This window comes from Odocoileus virginianus, chromosome 3, assembly GCF_023699985.2.
Source record: "Odocoileus virginianus isolate 20LAN1187 ecotype Illinois chromosome 3, Ovbor_1.2, whole genome shotgun sequence".
Classification (NCBI taxonomy): Eukaryota; Metazoa; Chordata; class Mammalia; order Artiodactyla; family Cervidae; genus Odocoileus; species Odocoileus virginianus.
In genome coordinates, this window is record NC_069676.1 from 89262645 (window position 1) to 89280287 (window position 17643).

General features: G+C 37.8%; 1 protein-coding gene across 3 annotated transcripts in view; it reads right to left on the reverse strand.

The window, feature by feature from the left end:
• SPATA9 (spermatogenesis associated 9) overlaps positions 1-17643 on the reverse strand; it is a 53369-nt gene that overhangs the window by 11261 nt on the left and 24465 nt on the right. For 2 of the 3 annotated variants that reach the window (XM_070465840.1, XM_070465841.1), the window contains 3 exons: positions 16752-16816; positions 14933-15021; positions 3748-3975 (listed from right to left, as the gene is read on the reverse strand). In XM_070465840.1, the coding sequence (XP_070321941.1) occupies positions 3748-3975; positions 14933-14998 (294 nt within the window). In that variant the 5' untranslated portion in view covers positions 14999-15021; positions 16752-16816. Of the gene's footprint in view, positions 1-3747; positions 3976-14932; positions 15022-15175; positions 15381-16751; positions 16817-17643 lie in introns of those variants that run through there. The other variant, XM_020889539.2, reaches the window with a different exon arrangement.

A 17643-nucleotide genomic window follows, 5' to 3' on the forward strand; every position in this document is an offset into this window, starting at 1 on the left:
TTGAAACAAAATGATGAGTAGACACAACATAGATCACAATAGACAGAAAGATTAGCAATCCCCCTAAATCTCAAAGAATAATCTTTAAAAAGATCATAAATAATAATCTTTAAAAAGATCATAAATAATATGTTTAAATTAAAGTGGTTATTAAAAAGAAATAATTCTATAAAAGGATGCTTTTTAAAAAGTACAAATTTGGGGGAAACACCAAATATTACAGAACTTCTAGAAATGATAAATATAATGTCTGGAACTTAAAAATACATTTAATAAGTAAAAGAGCATATTAGAGCTGGAGAGAGTTGGTTAACTGGAAGACAAATCAGAGGAAATTATTCAGATGTATCAAAAAGAGATAAAGGATAATACAAGAAAGGTAAATGGACATAAAGACTAAAATGAGAAGATTCAAAAGTGTGTTTAGTAGGCGTTCTGGAATGAGATTAGAGAAAATGAGGAGGCAATATTTGAAGACATAATGGCTGAAAGTTTTCCAGAATTGAAGAAATTATCCTCAGATTAAAGAATCACAAAGGCTTCCAAGACTGTGTGTGCACGTGCTAAGTTGCTTCAGTCGTGTCCGGCTCTTTGTGACCCTGCGGACTGTAGCCCACCAGGCTCCTCTGTCCATGGGATTCTCCAGGCAAGAATACTGGAGGGGGTTGCCATGCCCTTCTCCAGGGACTCTTCCCGACCAAGGGATCGAACGCATGTCTCCTACACTGGCAAGCGGGTTCTTTACCACTAGCGCCACTTGGGAAGCATTTTGATAACAGCTAATAAAATTGAAGCTGTTCATTCCTCATGACGCAGCAGTCCTGGAGAAACGTCTCAATGTACGGACATGGACTCAGTTACAAGAGTGTTCACTGAAGCACTGTTAGCAATGTAAAAAATTTGGAAACTAAACTGTCCATCTGTCCAGTAATAGATAAACTGTGGATTCTTCTTTCTTGTGATGGAATACCACGAAGAGGTTAAAATAATAAGCCATAGTACCATAGCTGTGGGCTTCCTAGGTAGTTCTAGTGGCAGCACCTGCCCATGCAGGAGACGCAAGAGACGCAAGTTCAATTCCTAGGTGGGGAAGAGGAGGAAATGGCAGCCTCCTCCAATATTGCCTGAAAAATTCCATAGACACAGGCGCCTGGCAGGCTACATCCAGTCCACGGGGCTGCAAAGAGTCAGACATGACTGAGCGACCGAGCGCAGACACACTCAGTGCTTCGGTCTCTCCAGGCGGCTCAGTGGTAAAGGATCCATTCGATATCGTTCTCTTCACTGGATAGAAGGAAACCCCAATTCCACTGGAAGCAGAAATTTTTTTTCTGCCCTTGAATTCTCATGAGTACTGGGAGACAATTCTCCATGAATGTCTCTCGTTCCTGTACAGATTGGGCCTTCTGGGCAAAGGATATGGTTGAATAGCAAACAACTTTGGCAGCTAGAGAAGGTATGTTCCTTTGTAAAGATCTAGCGATGTACTTCTCAAGACATGACGCAGGGCACTAAGAGAAAGCCTTTTCCTTCCGCTCCAGAGACATATGCTTCTCCTCTCTCTCTCTCTCTTTCTCTCTCGCGGCAGATGAGCCAGCATTCCTATAAAAAGATGAATCTCTTGATTTCAAGGTTCCTCTCCATGATGGAGATACGGCACACTAACTCATTACCTAGTAAATAGAGTAAAATCTCAGCTTCTTCATAGTTTAACTTAGCAAAGAGGAGGAGAAAAGACTCTGAATAACAATAATGGACAGTGTCTTTAAACATTATTTCATAATAAATACAGCAATATTCTGCAAAGAACAGTTCTTATATCAACTCTGTAGGAACTGTGGGTCTAGCAATGCAAGCAAAGAGCAAGGCAAAACATTAGATTCAGGAAGATATTTCAGTGGGAATTTAATACCGTTCAGCTATGTTTTTTCCCGAGGATCTAAAGACACAGGAATAAGCCTTATAGTGCTTAGAAATCTGATGGTCAACAAAACAGAAACCATTTTTTACTTTCTCAAACTTCTGATATTATAAAGGAGCCTTTTATAAATGCTGTTTCAGGCAATTCATAGTTGAAATAGCTGATGCTTTCTGGAAATGTCAAAAATCTTTGATTAAAGAGAGATTCCTATATAATATTTTGTTTATTTTAGCCACTCATCATCCATTTTCTCATCTCAAAACAATGCATTTTTGTTTGAGGGTTCATTCTTTCCCCATCCGTAAGTGGCTTTGTCTGAATGGGGCCGCAACCCCTACTCTAGGAATGACGCAGTAGTCAATTCCTAGACCAGTCAATGCACCCCATTTCTTTGGTTTAGAGGAAAGTCAGTCTCTAAACGTGCACCTCAGGACTTAGCCAGGAATGTTGGATCAAGGACTCTTATTCTTTTCTGCTGTAATTGTACCTGGAAGGATGTAGCCCCTGAGAACAACTGCAAATCATCTTGTGACCATGAGGAGAAAGTCAGTCTAAGAATGGAGTCAACAGAGAGAGACCTGAACCAAGAGATGAGTCAAAGAAAGAAAGAGGATCCTGAAGGTATTGTGTACTATATCCAGCTATGCCTGAAAGCTTCTCAACTCTGGGTTGTTTGACTACAAGAACTAATACATACCCTTTCTGGCTTAACTCGCATTTTAACAAAGGAATGTTTTGAATAATGCCCAGATTGAAAAACTCAGAGTTGTGTGCCATAAAGTTTAGAAAAAAAGAAGCTGGTCTAGAAAAACTTAGAGCTTTTTTGTCCTTAATATAATACTGCTGCTAAGTCACTTCAGTCATGTCTGACTCTGTGCGACCCCATCCCTGGGATTCTCCAGGCAAGAACACTGGAGTGGGTTGCCATTTCCTTCTCCAATGCGTAAAAGTGAAAAGTGAAAGTGAAGTCGCTCAGTCATGTCTGACTCTTCGCGACCCCATGGACTGCAGCCTACCAGGCTCCTCCATCCATGGGATTTTCCAGGCAAGAGTACTGGAGTGGGGTGCCATTGCCTTCTCCGCCTTAATATAATAGAGCCTCAATAAAACAACACAGAACATGGAATTTGAAACAGACCTGAACATTGACACGTCTATCAAAATGAATTTATAGCTAAATATACTCATTATATCAAACCAAGATTATATTGGAGATATAACAAAGTTATAGGGACAAGGACACAAGGCACAGTCATTTTTAAGGCTTGTTGTAGAATTTCTTTTAGGTTTGACATATGTGATAATTTGCATGCTTATAGGGGACGACAGAGGATGAGATGGTTGGATGGCATCACTGACTCAATGGACATGCTGCTGCTGCTGCTAAGTGGCTTCAGTCATGTCTGACTCTGTGCGACCCCATAGACGGCAGCCCACAATGGACATGAGTTTGAGTAAACTCCAGGAGTTGGTGATGGACAGGGAGGCCTGGTGTGCTGTGGTCTATGGGGTCACAAAGAGTCGGACACGACCAAGTGACTGAAATGAACTGAACTGATTTAGGTTGAACCATTTGAAATCAAAAGTTTCATTTAGTTCAATCAAATAACAAGGGAGAAAAAAGTCTGCATTACTTCCTATTTCAGATTTATTTAAACCAGAGAATATACTACACTGAAAAAAGGCCCAAACATTCATTTCTCTTAGCTAACTGTTTTACATCTAGGATAGTCAAATGTGCTACATTTTCATTTTTCATACTGTGCAATTTCAGAATATTTCCTACAAAAAGACCCACATCCTGAGCAAATGCAATGTTCACTTACCTGTATGTTATACAGGGGTTGCCTTGGTGCATTAACTTCCTTGAGCAAACGATGAGATATGGCCCTTAACTCTAAAAGTCGGCAAGCAAGCTGAGGTTGCAGAAGCTTGGCAACTGATTTGGAGGATCTGGAAATGCTGTTTAATCCTTGAATTAATGTCCCTCGGTTGATCTTGGCTAAAGCGATAGCCATTCTGATTTTGGATGGTTTTTGCATGGGTTCTCTTTTCTGGAAAAGAAGTCTTTGAAAAGCGACTGATGTGTGATTCTCCAGTGCATTATTTATGCATTAAAAAAATGTTTAAAAATGAAATATAGTTGATGTACAGTAGTATGGTAGTCTTGGGTGTGCTACATAATTTAACATTTGCAAACAGTATGAAACAAACACCACAATAAATTTAGTAACCATCTGTCCCCATACAAAGTTATTACAATATTATTGATCATATTCCTTGTGCTGTATATTGCATCCTCAATACTTATTGTATAACTGGAGATCTGTACCTCTTAATCACCTTCATTAATTTCACTAACATTGCTCCCTTCCTTCATTCCACCCCAAACCCCCACAACCACCCACTTGTTTCTAGTACATTTTAAAAATCATCTTTAGGCAGAGACAAGTGCCATATAACTGTACATTGTGCCTGATACTGAGTGTCCAGTAATCATTTCCTACCCTCCATACAACTCAAGGATCCCATCCATGTGTTTAAATATTTATATGAATATACGATTTTTTCCCTTAGGATGTGAAAGTGAAAGTAACTCAGTCATGTCTGACGTTGGGACCCCATGGACTGTAGCCTTCAAGGCTCCTCTGTCCATGGGATTCTCCAGGCAAGAGTACTGGAGTGTGTTGCCATTTCCAGAATTAACTTATGAGACTAAAGACAAAATCTTTTCATTTTGTCTCTGGATTTATCTGTTTTTGCATTTTTTAAAAAGAGCTCTTTGAAAAGTAAACAATTCTTATTCAAATATCATTCAATGTTTGAATTTTTCAAACAACCCTTATTCAAAACTCTTACAAATATTTTCCCAGCTTACTTTAAAATTTCAAATGATAAAATATAGCATATATACATAATGCACAATTTACTTGAAAAATTTTTTTTACTAGTTAAGGTGCAGAGCAAAGGAATGATGTTAATGAGCCCAGGTTCTTCCATCTTCCCATACACAGTAAAGTACTAAATTTGTTAACTTGAGATGTCTGGTTTTCCTTTTTTTTTAAGTTAAATGAAAAGATCTTTAAATTCTACAGTGATTTACAACTTATGGTATCATATAATCCCATAGTAACTCCTTTTCAATCCGTTAACCTTATATTGCCCCTCCCCTTTCCTTCTCCCCACTGGTAACCACTAGTTTGCTCCCTATATCTGTGAATCTGGTTCTTTCTTGTTTTATCCACTAGTTTGTTATATTTTTTTAGATTTCACATATAAGTGATAAGAACAGTATTTGTCTTTCTCTGTCTGACTTATTTCACTTAGCCAAATGTCCTCCAAGTCCATCCCTATTACTGCAAATGGCAAAATTTTCATTCTTTTTTAATGGCCAAATAGTATTCCATTATGTAACACATCTCCTTTATCCATTCATCAGTTGATGGACACTTAGGTTGCTTCCATATCTTGGCAACTGTAAATAATGCTGCTATCAACACTGAGGTACAGGCATCTTTTAAATTCGTGTTTTTTGCTTTTTGGATGTATTCTCAGGAGTGTAATTGCTGGGTCGTATGGTAGTTCTATTTTTAGTTTTTGAGAAATTGCTATACTGTTTTCCACAGTGGCTGCACCAGTTTACATTCCCAACAGTGTAGGAGGGTTCCTATTTCTCCACACCCTCAGTAACACTATTTGTGTTTTTTTTGATGACAGCCATCCTGACAGGTATGAGGTGATATCTCATTGTTGTTTTAATTTGTATTTCCCTGATGATTAGCAACGATGAACATCTTTTCATGTGCCTGAAGGCAATCCGCATTTCCTCTCTAGGAAAATGTTCAGTTCTTCTGCCAATTTTTAAAATCAGATTGTTGATTTTTTAAATGTTAAACTTCATGAACTATTTATATATGTTGGATATCACTGCTTATCAGTCACATCATCTACAAGTATCTTTTCCCATTCAGTAGGTTGTCTTTTCCTTTTATCCACAGTTTCCTTTGCTTTGCAAAAGCTTTTAAGTTTAATTAGGTCCCATTTGTTTATTTTTGCTTTTGTTCCCCTTGCTTTAGGAGATGGATCCAAAAAACTATTGCTGTAAATTATGTCAGCATGTTCTGCCTATGTTTTCCCCTAGGAATTTCATAGTGCATAGATACCCAAATGCACTCTTCCAAGAGTGCATTTGGGTATCTAATCCATTTTGAGTTTATTTTTATACATGGTGTTAGAGAACACTAATTTCATTCTTATATAAGTAGCTGTCCAGTTTTCCTAGCACTTATTGAAGAGACTATCTTTTCTCCACTGTATATTCTTGCCTCCTTTGTCATAGATTAGTTAACCTTAAGTGTGTGGGTTTATTTCTAGGCTCTCTATTCTGTTCCACTGACCTATGTGTTCCATTGACCTATGTGTCTGGTTTTGTGCCAGGACCATACAGTTTTGGTTATTATAGCTTTGTAGTATAGTCTGAAGCCAGATAGCATGATTCCTCCTGTTTGTTCTTCTTTCTCAGGAGTGTTGTGGCTATTTGGGGTCTTTTGTGTTTCCATATGTTTTAAAATTATTTGTTCTAGTTCTGTGAAAAAATATTCCATTGGTATTTTGATAGGGATTATGTTGAATCTGTGTGTTGCCTTGAGTAGTATGATCATTTTAATAATATTAATTCTTCCAATCCAAGAATATGGTATATCTCTCCATTTGTCTGTGTGTTCAATTTCTTTCATTAGGGTCTTATAGTTTTCCAAGTACAGGTCTTTTACTTCCATAGGTAGGTTTATTCCTAGGTATTTTATTCTTTTTGATGCAATGGTAAATGGGATTGTTTCTTTAACTTCTGTTTCTGATGGTCTATTGTTATTGTATGGAAATGCAGCAGATTTTTAAATATTAATTTTGTATCCTGCAGCTTTACTGAACTCATTGATGAGCTCGAGTAGTTTTCTGGTAGCATCTTTAGGATTCTCTGTGTATAATATCATGCCAACTGCAAACAGTGACAGCTTTACTTCTTCCTTTCCAATTTGGATTCCTTTAATTTTTTTCTTCTCTGATACCTGTGGCTAGAGTGGTGAGAGTCGATGGACATCCTTGTATATAATATACAGTATACATACATAATACAAAATGTATGATTTAAATTTTAACGTTAAAATATAGTACACATACACTATGCATTGTACAGTTTTAAAAAAATAACACAAAAGCCCTATATATTAAACAAGCTCACAATACTTTCAGTTCTGTTCTGAAAACCTCAAATCTTCTATGAACATTCTGACAGAAAACACTTCTGGCATTTCTAAAACACATGACATGTAGCTCTCTGTTCTAGCAGAAAGTGAACCACAGGGAAATTACTTACAACGTGGTTAGACTGCATTCCAGGCAACAGACAAGTATAATTTCCATTATTCCATTATTCATTTAAGTAATTTTATGAGCTATTCTGGCTTTTCAGTATATAACTTGGAGGAAAGAGTTGGTTAATAACAAAAAGAAGTGACTTTGAATCTCATTTATTTGTCAAGTCCAAATATCTAAGTTCAAAACATCTTTTGGATTTTTTGACCTACAGTAAACATGTTTGTTTAAGGGCTAACATGATGTATCTTTATCTTAAATGCCTCAACTTTTATCCTGCAGTCATAATTTCATTAGTGCTGTTTTTGTCATCAAATTTCAGTACCTCTTACTCTTCAGCATTTGCCATTGGCGATAATCAAAAGCTGTTCTAGCCTGTCAATGAAGACGTATTTCTGCGACATCTGGTGTCCTACTGTGGCTTAGCTTATTAACTTTGCCGAAAAGTCCCATTAGCCCACCTGTGGTCTCAATCCTCCTAGTCAACAGAACAGCAGAGGATGGGCTAAGCTGTGGGCTGCTACAGCTGCTATAATTCCAAGCCTCTTTAGAGCGCGTCAATCCTGACAAGCAGTTAGATGGTAGGTAGAACAAGTGCAACGAATACACAGGTGCAATCACTTGATATTATCTAAGCTGGCTGCAAGCACACCTTGCAGAGAAACCACATGGTCTGCAGTATTCAAAGTTCCTGCACAGATTCAGTCTCTTGTGACCATACTCTCTGCTGCACTGAGTCTTCCTCCCAACTCCTCCTTGAGGCAGAGCAGCTGGAAAAAGTTTGGTTTTACTTCCAATTACAACTTACAGTTGTCCCTCGGTATCCCATGTGGACTAGTTAGTTCTAGGACCCCCAAGCACCTCAAAATCCATGGATGCTTAAGTCCTGTATATATAAAATGGCACAGTATTTGCATATAACCTAGGCACATCCTCCTTTATACTTTAAATCATCTCTAGATTACTTATAAAACCACATACAATGTGTTATGTAAATAGTTGTCTGCAATCAGCAAACTTAAGTTTTGCTTCTTGGAACTTACTGGGATTTTTTTCCCTGAATATTTTCAATCAGAGGTTGTTGAATCCCTGGCGCTGAGAGCTGACTGTACTGTTTTCTCTCATTATAATTTATAATCAGATGGTGAGGGCCATATTGCCAGGTCAAACAGAAATGGGACATGTGCAGTCCCACCATTACTGAAACCTTGTCTATGTGGTCATTAGTGTTTTAGGGAACCTTCATTTTTTCAGCTGCAAAATATTAACATTCTGTAGTTTCCCTGTCCTTATTTTGTCAGTTCCTTTACAAAATCTTGGTGATCTGTATCGGCCTGGATTCACCGACTTTGTGTATTTTGATTAACCAATCTTGATGCATTCTTCCAAACATTACACTAGATTGATCCATTCAACTTTCTCCTCTTTTACAAAATTGTCTAAGTTTTTATCTCTGTAGAAAAATAAGCCTATTTGTAATTGATAATCTACTAATCAAAACTCTCCTGTAAGGTTCATAAACTTTGTGTTGACCAAAAATACAGCATTTATTACAAACAATATTTTTAAAAATTCAACTGTGCATTATAGTAAAGCTTTATTGCACTTTTGGTTATCTTTTTCATTTTAGTCTCCTCCTGAGTTCATGGCATTTTCCAATAGACTCAGTCTCTTCCCAATTAATACCATCTTTGTTTCCTTTAATGCTTAAATGGTTACAATTTGATGACTCCCCTTCCATTTTAAAATGCCTAAGGAAGGCATTTTGATACTTTCCTAGATAACTCAAAGAATGATTACTTTTAACAACAAAATGTTTCTGATCCCTTTTATTTTCCCTGCCACAAAACGTGGAATCAATTAGTTCCCAAGAAGACCATCATTGCTTTTAAGAACAGTATTTAGAAACCAAATCTGGGCACAGGAGTGCATGTTGAGTGGTTCTTCATGGCTCTGAGAATAGAAAGTTGACAGCAGAGAAAAGGCTACTTATATTTCTTAAAATGCAGAAGGAGACATTCTTAAAAAAAAAAAAAGTCACCAGTTTATGCTGATGGTTCCAATTCACTCTTACTTTCAGTGAGTTAGTTTTTAAATTAGCTCTAGCAGAAAATTTTAAATAAAAGGTTCTTCCTCATTGAAGTACCAACTTTTCCTTTTTGTTTGCTATCAAGGAAATGGCACCCCACTCCAGTACTCTTGCCTGGAAAATCCCATTGACAGAGGAGCCTGATAGGCTACAGTCCATGGGGTCGCAAAGAGTCGGATATGACTGAACGACTTCACTTTCTTTTCACTTTTATGCTATGTATTTTTTTTTACCAAACCACATGTGTAAATTTAAATGTTGAACCCAAATTAAGAAGTCCTCATTTCTGTTTTCTTTTTAAAATTTTTTGACCCTAGGCCTAAACATCCTGGAATCTGTTGCAAAGTATGCACGTTCAGATGATTCTTCTTGTCATCATCATCTGAGCATACCACCAAATGTCAGAAAAGAAAGTCCAACTCCCAACCACCACTACCAACATCCTCAGAGATAAACAAAGGGACTTAAAGACCCTTTACCAAAGAAACTCAGCATCAGTTAGATTGATTTAAGAATCCTGCTCCAGATTCCACTTTTTGAGCTCCATTCTTTGAATACACATCCTGCTTTCCTCTTTTCTTTTTTCCACAGTGGTGCCCATTTTTCTGGCATCAGCAGTTTTAATGCTGAACTCCAATTTCCAGTAACACCCACTTTTTACTACCCTACATCTCTGAAACCAGTTTGTCAGCAAATCTTATTCAATTCTTTCTCTGAATAGTCCCAGAATTTGACCACTTCTCACCAGCCCCAGTACCAACAACTCATTCCAGTAACGTTCACATGCCACTATCATCTTTTCTCCAGACTTGAAAATTAGCCTCCTCAATGGACTCCCTGCTTCCACCCTCATATCTACTTTCTTTCTGTTCCTCAACACATCAGCCAGAGAGACACGATTAAAACTTACATCAGACCCGATCTTGCTTTTCTACTCAAGCATTTCAGTGGCCTGATACACTCAGTGCATGCGCCCGAGTACCCACAGTGGTCTACAAAGACTGCCTTGCTTCACCTCCCCGGCCTCATCGTCTTTTTCTCTCCCTTGCCCTCTTTCATTACTTGTTGAACTTGTTAAGTAGACCCCCATCTCAGGGACCCTGAACTAACGATGCCATTCTAGTCCTTAGGGACACCAAGGTTTGCTCCCTCACCTCCTTCAAGTCTCAATTCAAGAACCACTTTTTCACTAAGACCCCCTTGGTCACCCTACCTTACCCATCAGCTGCTCTCCCATCCCACCCTTACACTTCATACCCCTTCTCAGCTATGCTTTCTTCTCCTTGAGATCTACTATTAACAGAGTATGTAGTTTATTTTCCTTGTTTACTATTCTTATACTTGACTAGGATGTAAGTTTGGGGGTGTATTATTTTAGGATGTAAGTTTTATGGCAGCAGTGTTTTATATCCATTTGGCTCTCTGATCCTTCGCCAGTGCCTGGAATAGTGACTGTCAAATAGTAGATGCTCTGTAAATATATTTATTCAAATGAATGAATGAAAAATATAACAAGTTAATGTTGGGAAACACTGGGAAAATAAAGCAAATATTAAGTAAGAAACCATCTAGGAATTTTTCAGTACACAATGAGCTCTGCAAGTTTCCCAATAATAATAGTGCCCCACCAGAAAAAAAAAAACCTCATCAAGGACAAAAATACAACTGAATTACAGAACACTCTAGCTACAGTTCTACTCTCATTATACTTAGAAACCCCAATATATACCAATACAAGCCATTTATAGACATCATTGGTATATCCCCAGTATAACTGTGCCCCATGGGGTTAAAAAGCCCACTCTGAAGATGTACGCCATAGGGTTGACAGAAACTGGTGACTAACAATTCCTGAACTAGTGTTACAGAAGAGCAGGGCAGTACTTGTTTTTTTTTTTTTTTAAAAAAAAAAGACAAAACAAAACAAAACACCCTCTGCTTCATTGATCTGCCTTCACTGACCAAGCGTGCCTTAACTGTTTCTGCAAATTGTGTACCTTCCAAGTGTCACATGGCTTAGACAAATGTATCACAAGACTCCTTTAACTGACCCCTATAGATAACACCTCTGACATATGGCTTGCTAGTAATGGCTGCTTCAGGAACAGAGCTAATCTCTCCCAGTTCAAATTAGTCAAGATCACATGGCCATTCAACTAGGCCTGCTCGGGTATGCAATGGGTCACTTTTTGACATCAGAGGGCCACAAGCTGCACCCTCAGGTCAGGCTAACACCAACGTTTTCTCAACAGGAATCCCGTGAAGAAGCATGTAACTCTGATATGCCTACAGAGAGCAGACATTACCTCACCTTTTCCCTGCCTCCAAACACCTTCACCTGCACCTCTGACTACCCTATACTCTTCACCATCTACATCCCAAGCCCCTTGGTTTTGGGGAGATGGATCTGAGATGTGTTCTTTCTCCTCACTTGGCTGTCTTATGAATAAACCCCTTCTCTGCTGCGAATTTCAGCAGCTCAGCATTAGGCTTGCTGCACAATGGGCAGAGAAAACCGGCTTCGTCACACCAGCACTTTTTGCACCGCATGTTTAAAAAAAAAAAAAGCAAGCAAGCATGGAGCTCAGAAAAAAATGTATCTACAGATGTAAAAATCCAGTTTTTGCATGGATTCTAATGTGCTCTGTCTACAATCCTCAATTTTGTAGTAGACAGTTAAGTGCAAGATAATCACAAAAAAGGTGATTATGTAACTACTTTTCATAAGTAAATTTGACCTTATTTACCATAAAAAATTTATCCAAGTAAAGATTATTTGAACTAAAAAATTTTAATTCCCTAATTATAGCTGCATTTTTTATTTGTTCAAACTTAAAAGTTTAGTATTTTAAAGTCCTCATATAGAAATCACTTGCAATTTGCAAGTGTAAACCTTAAAAACTTACTTTTTACTAAAAGATGTGGATACTGAAGGTTTTGGGGTCTGGGCTAGTTGGAAGGGAGGGAGTGGACAATACAAGACCTCAGAGGCCAGAACCTCAAGCCAGAATTCTAAAATTAACTTTCCCCAGCCCTGGCCGGAGGGGGGTGGGGGGCGTGGAAACAATGTCCTTAAAAATCTTTTGTCATGAAGGACTATTTAATAACCATTATTCTGGGTATATTCTTCTATAAAAACTCTACCATCACTTCCATCAAATCTTTTTTTTTTGTTTGTTTTTACCCCAGGCCAGCAACATGACTTTTTCCTAAATAGGTGCCTAAAATTAAAAAAAAAAAAAAAGATTTAAATATTAATCACAAAATTTAGAGATTTAAAATACAGTCCAATTACTAAAGCCCTCTAAGTAGTCCTAAAATCAGTCCTTTCAGGATGTTTGGGAACTACAGATAATACTAGAAATAAAATCTGCAACACTTACCATCTGACTTTTAACAATAATCTAGTTAAGGACATAATATTAGCCTTGTTTTCTGGATAATTTATTTTTGAAGAGCAAATAACTTCAATGTGCTACAATATCCCCTAACTACTCAGGTAGTTAGGTAGAAAAAGAATAATGGTAGAAAAATGGTAAAAAGAAACAGTAGAAAAATGATAAAAGAAAAATGGTAAAAGAAAATGGTAAAAGAAAAATGGTGGCAAAAGAATAATGTGCTTTGACAATCAGAAATAAAATAACTTTAGCTATGTTCATATTCTTCTTTGCAAAGGTGGGATGTGGTTCTTATATGGAAATGGCTTCAGTGAGTTGGAAATAGGAGCTTCGAGTTCTTTGTGGATCAGAATATCAATCTATTTCACCATAAAGCATATTTATGGCTCCAGTGATAATGAGGCTATGCAGAGTGTAGGAAGAAATGAAGGAAATGGTAAAGAAAGTTGCAGCGTTAATTAAATAAAACCCAGTTTCTCTAACGTTGGCAATGGTGAGAGGAGCACACTTTGGAAGGACAATAGGATTTTCCGGGCCTAGGCGTCCTTGACTTTACCTTGAAGTTTTCTCAATAATTACTGCCACTACTGTGCTGACCATAGCCATTTTATCTCCTAGACCAAGCAGCTCTTTCCTCAATAATCCAGAGCATGGCCAAGAAAAGTCTCTCATGTTTCAAAATAACTTATACCAAGACTATGGGAATACAAATAAAAGGAAGCAATTCGTTACTAGGACTAAAATATAGAATTACAAAGTCTGATTTGCCCACTAGAGCCTTAAGACTTATTCTACCCTACTTAGCCAACCACCATCTAGATGCCACTTTACCACTGTGCATCCAGATAACTTATATTTCAGTATCACTCCTTCCCAAAGTTAAGACCTAAGGGTGATGCCATTTATTCAAATTTACTTGACATTCTGGAAATATGCTATAACATTTCATACTTTTTGGCATGACAGTACTTCCATTGGGATATTTCCCCCTGTTCCTACCCACTTACCTTATCCCTTTCTTCACCTTGAAAACTCCTATTCATCCTTTGAGACCCAGTTTAAGCATCTTTCCTCCATGAAGTCTTCTCTGACTGCAGTATGCAGAGTCATTCCTTCCTCTAAATTGTATATGCCTCGTACCATATTGCATTGCAACTACTTGTTTATAATTCTGTATCCATTAGACTAAGCTCACTGACTGAAGGAATGCTGTCTTGTGTATCTCTGTATTCCTTCTTCCAGATCCAGGCAAAGTATTTATTAAATGTCTAATGCCAGCTGTCTGAATGAATGGTTAAATGTAGCTCTAACACTTCTCCTTTGGAACAAAATATACAGACTTTGTGATTACTGTGTTACTCAGAGCACTCTCTTGTTTACTTCCAGATGTTACATTCTTCATGTTGACATTGCCAAAAGCCTGATTTCTGGATAAGCAAGTTGTTACTGTACCATATAACTTTATAACATATTCTACTCTGACTATGGCCAAAATGACTGAAACCATTCTTCCAGTAAGAGTTGTGTACTTTTGAGTAAATTAGGTTACATGTGTCCCCTAAACAAATGTTACCTTTTCCTGACCAAATGTCTTTATGATTCTCTACCTAGCTCCTTCCACTCCCATATCTTATCTTAAACCTTTTTTGGAACAGGTGTTTAAAACGTATGCATATATACTTTGTTGAAATTGATACCACTATGTTCTTGCCACATTAAAACACACACTCATGCCATAGTTACCTCTCCAGTGGTGTCATTTTTATCAGTTATATTTCTTCACTTACTTAATTACCACAGACTTTAGTCAAAGTATATCTAGGTATTTTTCTGATTTTTACATTATTCAAATCTTAAGTAAACTAGGTTGCAACTGTAGCTATGAGAATGTTCTAGATTTCCAATCTAATGGTACAGTGATTGTCCTTAAACTTAATTCATCTACCTACCTCACTTCCTTGCGCACAAACTTTCTGCTTTACATAGACTCCTTTACATCGAGTCAGAGTTGAAGTGGTGTTTTTCTGAGGTGAAAGGAATGTTTTCCTGTTTCAAATACTGATCTCATAATCGCAAATTCAATAATTGGTATGATACTAAAAATACAATATACATTTTACAATCCTTTTCAAAGTTATAAAATCACATTACCTGATTAGACTGTGATAATCTGAGGATGGTAGGGAATTCATCTTTAAACTCATCTATAAGGTCCATGATTACTTTCTGGATCCCCTCAACTAAGACAAAAAGAAGTTAGGGGGTAAAAATATGCTTAACTAAAAATGTCAAATTTTAGACAAATTCAAAAGAACACAGAATGCTGGGTCCACCTTGGGGATTTAACTCCCAGTTTCCATACCCCCATCCCCTTCACAAGAATAGTGTGCATACTTCTTCCAGAAAAGTTCTTCAACACCTGCCCACATATCCACCCAACAGGTTTGATTGGCATGTTGAGTTCCTAGTTCTTGGCAAGCTTGCAGGCCTGGGCACTGCCCATCCTCCTCTACCATTTGTGAGGGGTGAGAGTAACCTTCCCACTCAGGGAAGCAAGTGAGGACAGAACTTGCAGTTCCAGAGAATTCTTTGTTACTGCACAATGGGTCTCTAGGAACTTGCTACAGAATCCTCTGAAATCGCTCTGGGCCTAAGAGGAGGAAGAGTGTGTTTGGAGCCACAAGGGGAATGAGAAATGAGATTAAAAAATGAAGCACACTAAGGAGTTCTGCAATAGGAATTGAATTTTGTCTCAACTTCTGCAGTGATACTTCAGTTATTGGATCATCTGAGACCCTTTGGAAAGAGCTGGCATGCGCTTTAAAAGAAATGCTTCACCTTTGATGCCAAGCAGAAAAGAAACACCAGCAGTTAACTCAGAAAGAGACTTCTGCACAAGCTGATTTTCCTTCACCCAAATGAGGATCACTAGGTCAGGCCAAGGCAAAATCATGAAATCTTTGGCTTGCCTTCTTTAAAATCTCACCTTTTTGTTTTCTTCATCCTTGTCCCTTCAAGTACTTTCCCACTTCAGATGACCATTATTTTCCCCTTGTCAAAGCTGGAAAGAACTGCATGTCATGCTCACTTGATTATATTTTGGGCTTCCCAGAGGGAACCAGTGGTATAGAACCTGCCTGCCACTGAAGGTCGACTTAAAGAGACACGGGTTCGATCTCTGAGTTGGGAAGATCCCCTGGAGGAGGGCATGGCTACTCACTCCAGGATTCTTGCCTGGAGAATCCCAGGGACAGAGGAGCCTGGCAGGTTACAGTCCACAGGGTCACAAAGAGGTTATATTTTAGTGTGGATAAGCTAGTTGGTCAACTCAAATCCATTTTAATTTGAAGCCTTTATATTTAACTGTAGCTAGATGGATTTCTTCAGCAAGCATGAAACTGGCTGCTGGAGGTCTGTGTAAGGGAACTACCAGGAAAAGAGAAATGATCATCACAGGATCCTTCTAGCTTGTGATGCCTGCCAGATCCCCAGGTTTCACCCAGTCCGCAGTCCTCACCTGCCTGAGAACATTCTCCATCACAGCGTAACCACCTCTCTGCCCCGAACAGCACCTGCTTCCCTCCATCGTAAAGCTGATGCTAAAGAGAATTATACCCTTACCACTTGGAAAATGAAATCTACTGCCAGAAAGAAAATATTATTAGACAGTGATGAACACATGAACTGGGAGTCTACATGAAAATGAAACCCTTTATTTATACTACTAAGATACCTGGCTATCAGAGTCGACCAGAGTAACACCCATTAGGACCTCTTTCTTGGTCATCTGTGTTCGCCACTCCCATCAACTCCCAAATTCTTTTTTCCACCTACCATCCTCAATGTCCGAGCCCCAAATTGTTTCACCTAGTTTTCTTTTCATCCATTCTCACCCTCCTAGACATCCTGTAAAATTTTTAAAAAGTCTATAGGAAAACATATGTTAATATTTCCCATACTCCAAGCTTACCTGACTCTGTTGTTAGTTATGCTAATGAAAGTATTTTCATCTTTTCTCTCTTAATGGCCTTCTCCCTGCAAAGGAAGTGATGGAAAAAGACAGAGTGATAAGTTAAAAAAAAAAAAATCCCATCTTCCTTTACTTACATTTGTGACCATATCTGATAATATTTAATATTTGGGGCTTTATTTAATATTTTATGCCTGTATCCTTACATATATTACATTATTATAGACAGTATTAGATGAAATAATGTCAGTGGCTATCTATCTTTAGTTATTTGTTGTTATTTACAACTCATGATTTGAGTATTCCGTACTTAAAAATTTGAATTACAATTTTGAGGTAGCTTGTATGTAAACAGGATGTTTGTAAATTGAATTATTTGAAATGTACTAAGGGGACTTTAAAAGTATAATAACTCACCCTAGATAAATCCTCCTGTAAGGTACAGAATCAGCTTTTTTAGAGTGACTGCAAATGTTTAACTTTCAGTCTAACAATATCCTCTTTTTTGTTGGAATATAGTTGCTTTACACTGCTGTGTCAGTTTCTGCTATACAACAAATTGAATCAGCTATATGTATGTGTATATCTATCACTTTTTTTGGATTTCCTTTCCATTTAGGTCACCAGAGAACACCGAGTAGATTTCTCTGTGCTATGCAGTGGGCTCTAATTAATTATCTATTTTATACATAGTAGTATATATATGTCAATCTTGATCTTCCAAATCATCCCATCACCACCCCCTTCCTTCATACAATGTCTGTGTCTTTATCTCTGTGTCTCTATTTCTGCTTTGCAAATAAGACCATCTATACCATTTTTCTAGATTCTACATGTATGTGTTAATATTATGATATCTGTTTTTATCTCTCTGACTTACTTCACTCTGTAA